The sequence below is a fragment of the Mastomys coucha genome, unplaced genomic scaffold (assembly GCF_008632895.1).
Source record: "Mastomys coucha isolate ucsf_1 unplaced genomic scaffold, UCSF_Mcou_1 pScaffold22, whole genome shotgun sequence".
Taxonomy (NCBI): Eukaryota; Metazoa; Chordata; class Mammalia; order Rodentia; family Muridae; genus Mastomys; species Mastomys coucha.
This window is the reverse complement of record NW_022196905.1, coordinates 122,864,368-122,869,837: the sequence shown is the minus strand read 5'-3', so window position 1 is coordinate 122,869,837 and position 5,470 is coordinate 122,864,368. Positions and strand designations below refer to the sequence as shown.

The window sequence follows — 5,470 nt, the reverse complement described above, 5'->3', positions numbered from 1 at the left end:
CATGTGGCTCTGACTTTAGAGTCCAGAATAGAAAGGACTACTGAGACATTGATGCTGGTTAGCTAGAGCCAAGAAACGAGTGGTGATTAAGAAGAGACCAGCATCACTGAGATGACAGCTTCTGGGAAGTGTTTTCTGAGAGCACAAAGAGGCTGTGTTCCAGAGGCAGCCAAGGTTGTACCTCATGCGGCAGCTGTACTTGGTAATGTGTAAGAGTCACCCAGGTGGTACTGGTTTTGAAGGCATGAAGGGGTCATGAAGAGCAGCTGAGGCTCGGCACAGTGAGAGGCCATGGAAGACCATTGGTGAAGGGGCAGCCTCAGTTTGCAACTGATGGCCCAGGGCTGAAGGAGCCACACAAAGGATTTGAGGCTTGGCACTATGAAAAGAGCCTGTGAGAGGCTGTTGGTGTGAAGCCTAGTTTTAGTAGAAGACTCCTGCATATTGGAGATGCCAGCACCATAGGAAGATCACAAGAAGAGCATCAGCAGTGGGGTGGAGTTAACCTGAGCTTAGAGTGCTACAGGGGGCAAATGGGGAAGTGATGCCAGCCCTTGAGAGGAGCACAGAAGATCATGTGTGGCTCCCAGACATTGAAACAAGAAGCTGGAACACCGAAGTTGCCTTGGAGACCCCAAGATATTTGAGATGCCAGAGCCATGGGGCTATCTGCTGAGGAAAGCTACTAACAGGGAGAGGAACCAGCCCAGGAAAAAGAAGTTTGTTGCAGTCAACAATGATGAAAAAGGAGTTGGAGATCTCAAGACCACTTTGACATCAGCCACGGAGATGCAGAGTTTGGAGTTTGCCTAGCTGGTCTCCTGTCTTGCTTTGGGGATTACAGTGAAGTGACTGGATGAATGTCAGAAGAGACTTTTAACATTGTCTGCTATAGACTATGGGAACTTTTGAAGTTGGACTAAATATATTTTGCATTATGCTAGGTTTAGGTATGGCCCCCATAGATTCATGTTTGAACAAACCTATGGGGGACCAGGGAGTAGAATGTTATGGTTTGTATACGTTTGGCCAGGGAGTGGCACTATTAGAAGGTTTGGCCCTGTTCCAGTAGGTGTGTCACAGTGAGTGTGGGCTTTAAGACCTTCATCCTAGCTGCCTAGAAGTCAGTATTCCCCTAGCAGCCTTCAGATAAATATGTAGAATCCTCAGTTCCTCCTGCGCCATGCTTGCCTGGATGCTGTCATGTTCCTGCCTTGATGTGATGCTAACAAACTGAACCTCTGAACCTGTAAGCCAGCCCCAATTAAATGTTGTCCTTGTAAGACTTGCCTTGGTCATGGTGTCTGTTCTCAGCAGTAAAACCCTAAGACACTTGGCTAGATCTACAGAACTGGTCACACTGATCCATGGTCTATGTATTCTATGGATGACTACTTGGTAAAGGCTATGTAAAAATAAAAATGAATGAAACAGAATTGTGGTACAACTTCATCTCTTTTGAAAACAATTTTATTATTACATCTATCTGGGGGGGGAATTATAGCATGTGCCTAGATGCCTAAGGACAGCTTTCAGGAGTTGGTTCTCTGTACCTGTGGGATATGGGGATTGAATTCAGGTAATCCAGGCTTGGTGGCATATACCTTTGCCTGCTGAGCCATCTGGCTGGACCCTTGTCTTCTGAGTAAACCTTTCAAGGTTACAACCAAGTATCAGCAAATTATTCCTCACTGGTAAGAAAGCATGGGAGAAGGGCTCAGCTATGTCAGGGATGGAAAAAGCAAATGTTACTCACAAACTGGCTACTACTGGATTACTGCCCCAGGCTGACTCTAGGATTCTGCTGCAAACACCCTTTCCTAGCAATCAGGGGTCCATTTACTGTGCCTGGAGGATTGCCAGCAGGGCCTGGTCATCTCCACACGACCACTTGGTACAGCCTGTTGTAGGACAAAACTTTTCCTGGGAGATGTAACACACACGGCTACTCACTCCGGATATGGAATCCACATCAGACCCAATGTTACACATACCACCCAAGACCAATTTGTACTGAGTTTCCTTGGGGTTACTTACAAGAGCAGAAACGACTCAGCTGCATCACCAAAGCTCACTCCAACACGGGTGACAGACAGCTCACAAGACTGGGAACCCGGAGCAACTGCACAGCCTGTAAGAATCAATAGGCTGGGGCTGTGGAGATGGCTCAGCTGGTAAGAGCACTGACTGCTCTTCCAAAGGTCCTGAGTTCAGATCCCAGCAACCACATGGTGGCTCACAACCATCTGTGATGAGATCTGACGCCCTCTTCTGGTGTGTCTGAAGACAGCTACAGTGTACTTACACCAGAGCGAGGGGGGCCGGAGCAAGCAGAGGTCCTAAGTTCAATTCCCAGCAGCCACATCACGGCCATCTGTACAGCTATAGTGTACTCATACACATAAAATAAATAATATATTGATATAAATGAAGGCAAGGAAATGAAGAAATGGACAGAGAGGGTGTCCTTCCCAAGTGCCTCAGTTAACTCTAAACCTCTTCTAGGCAGGTTGGCTGGTTTCTGCTTCTTCCAAGCAGCTGTTGTGGTCTGAGTCTTTTTAGCTCAGCTTTTACTTTCTGTGGCAGGGAGGGGCCTAATGAATCTGGTCAGTTTTAGGGACTAGCACCAAGACAACTGGAAGGTCCAGTAACAACACGTCTCTTATCAGGGACCCACTAGCAGAAACAGGCTAAAGAGGAGCAGGAGGGTTCCTAGCAGCTGCAGGTGCCTCAGGAAGCCTGATCTCTGTAATGTAGCTCTGGTAGCTATAAATGAGGAGCCATTACCTATAGGGCTAGGTGCCTTTCCTATTGCCCAGTTCCACCTCAAGCTTCAAAAGTTAGGTGCTGGGACAAGCCTGACAGTATTGCTTCCAGGGCAGTGAGGATTTGACACAGTGCAGCTTTAACTGGGTAAGCAACTATACTCACTATACTCCTCACAGTTGACAGTCAACTCAGCCCACATCCACAAGCCCCACTCAAATCAGGGTCTTACCTTGTGTCCCTGGCTGCACCCACCAAAGCAAGCAGTTCTGGGTGGGCTACATCAGATACAGGGTACAGTTCTTCATGTACATGTTGGTATAGGAAAACCCAAGTAGCTACCTCTTCTAGCAGGACTTCCAGTGGAGGGAGCCACCAATCCAGAGACTGAGGGAACAGCCAACCCCTGACACTGTTCATGATGCTCTGCTATGCTTGCAGACCGGAGCCTGAGATAACTGTCTGAGAGGCTTCAACCTCTCAGAAACATGGAAACATGCAGAGGCCAACAGTTAAACATCAGGTGCAGACTCTTACACAAAAAGGGCTGAGGGAGCTGAAGGGGTCAACTCAAGACCTACAAAGGAAACTAACCTGGGCCCATGGGGACTCACAGACTGAACCACCAACCAAAGAGCATGTGTGGGCTGGACCTAGGCCCCTACACATATGTAACAATTGTGTATCTTGGGTCTTCATGTGGGTTCCCTAACAATTGGAGGGGAGATTGACTCTTACCTGCCCTTGGATCCCTATTCCCTAGCTGGGCTGCCTTGTCAGGCCAGTGGGAGATGTGCTTAGTCCAATGACTCTATGTGCCAGGGAGGGTTGGGGCCTAAGGGGTGCTTCGCCTTGAGGAGGAAGTGAGGGTTTCAATCAGGATGTAAACTGATTAAGACAAAAACAACAAAAAAAAAACAATAAATAGAAGCTAGATATGATAGCTCATCTGTTTTTGTTTTTTGTTTCGAAAAAACAGAGTGTTTCTGTGTAGCCCTGGCTGTCCTGGAACTCACTCTGTAGAACAGGCTGTCCTTGAACTCAGAAATCCACCTGCCCCTGCCTCCCAAGTGCTGGGATTAAAGGTGTGTGCCACCACTGCCCAGCTTAAGAACACTAACTGCTCTTCCAGAGTTCTATTCCCAGCAACCACATGGTGGCTCACAACTATCTGTAATAGGATCTGATGCCCTCTTCTGTTGTGTCAGAAGACAGCTAGTGTACTCATATACATAAAATAAATCTTTAAAAAAAGAAATCCAACAAATCCAAAGCCCACAGAATAAAGCTGTTTCTCAAATACCAGACCCCAGCTTCTCTGTGGTGACATTGCTTCAATCAGCTATAGCTGCTGGGTAATAAATGATTAGTAAGGAGCCATCTACTCAAGGATTTTTTTTAAAGAGGTGGAGGGTGGGGGGTTTCCCCTACTTGTAAAAACTGGAGAGAACTTTGCTATTTGGCAGGCCAAACCTCCTATCTTAAAAAAAAGTTATCCACAATTCCTACAGCAAATACTAGAGATGACTCAGAAAACTGAGGCAAAGCAGAAATGATATATATTTAAGTTCTTCCAATAAATAATGTAAATCTCTGCACTTCTGGTTAAACACACGTAAGCAGCTCCCACATTTAACTGTTACAAAAATCAGAAAGTCATAAAGGTTCTACATTCTATACCAGGTTTACACACAATGAATTAATTCAAAACATCTACGTGAGGTTTCATCCCAGTTGGGGGAGAGGGTCTTCACCTGATTATAGCATAGCATATACATCAAGTTTGAGACTTAAAGTCAGTCTGCTGAAGCTAGTGCACAGTATGAGTTCCTTTCACCTTCCCCACTGTGTTTAAGTGACACTACCTTCTTTGAAGAAAAAAAAAAACAAACAAAACAAACCAACAACCATGTGAAGGTTCCTAGAACCCTTCTAGGAACTTTGGCAGGCAGGACTAGCAGAGCACGCAGAACGGCTTACTGTAAATACATCTGAGCACAACACAGTTCTGCCAGGATCACACACCTAAGATAAAGTCTCAAGCAACACTGATATCAGAGAAGCCCACCCTACTCTTCAATGATAGTACCCCTAACATTTCCTTTCCTCCCTCTGGGAGAACAAAAATCAGCTGCTGTAACACTGTAATAGCCTACCATGAATTTTTTTGAGACAGGTCTCAGTCCTGGAACTTGCTCTGTAGATCAGGTTGGTCACAAACTCAAGAGATCCTCCTGCCTCTGCCTCCTGAGACTACCACTCAATACAGGAGTCACACTATTTGAAAGCAGAGGACATCTTAGAGAACCAATATTAGACATGGAAATGAAGAAATGTAGTACATCTCAGAAAACCCTCAAGCTTCCATTAACTGCAGTTCTAACTTCTAAAGGCCTAGGTTACAAAAATTGTTAACTGCAATCCTTAAACATCTGATGCGTACATAAATCTTTAGTTTTACATAGGGTCTTCTCTTAGGTAAAACTACCTGGCGAAATGCAGGTAGGGCAGATATTATCCTAGCTGAATCACAGGACAATCTAAATGTTTATGAAGGTAGGCACAAGGAGAACATAATTGAACAGACCTCAGGTTAACAAGCAAAAGCATTTTAAACTATAACATGGCACAAGTTCCTCGTGTTAGTGGCTTTAATATGCTTACAAACAAGGGATGATTCACTTGTTTAGATTATTTGAAATAC

At 45.4% G+C, this 5,470-nt stretch overlaps 1 protein-coding gene across 1 annotated transcript in view; it reads right to left on the bottom strand.

Moving 5' to 3' along the window:
• Window positions 1-5,285: 5,285 nt before the first annotated feature.
• The window catches only part of Ran (RAN, member RAS oncogene family), a 3,234-nt gene continuing 3,049 nt past the window's right edge, over window positions 5,286-5,470 (bottom strand). The window contains exon 6 of the mRNA XM_031391152.1: window positions 5,286-5,289. Coding sequence (XP_031247012.1) covers window positions 5,286-5,289 — 4 coding nt within the window. The remainder of the gene's footprint in view (window positions 5,290-5,470) is intronic.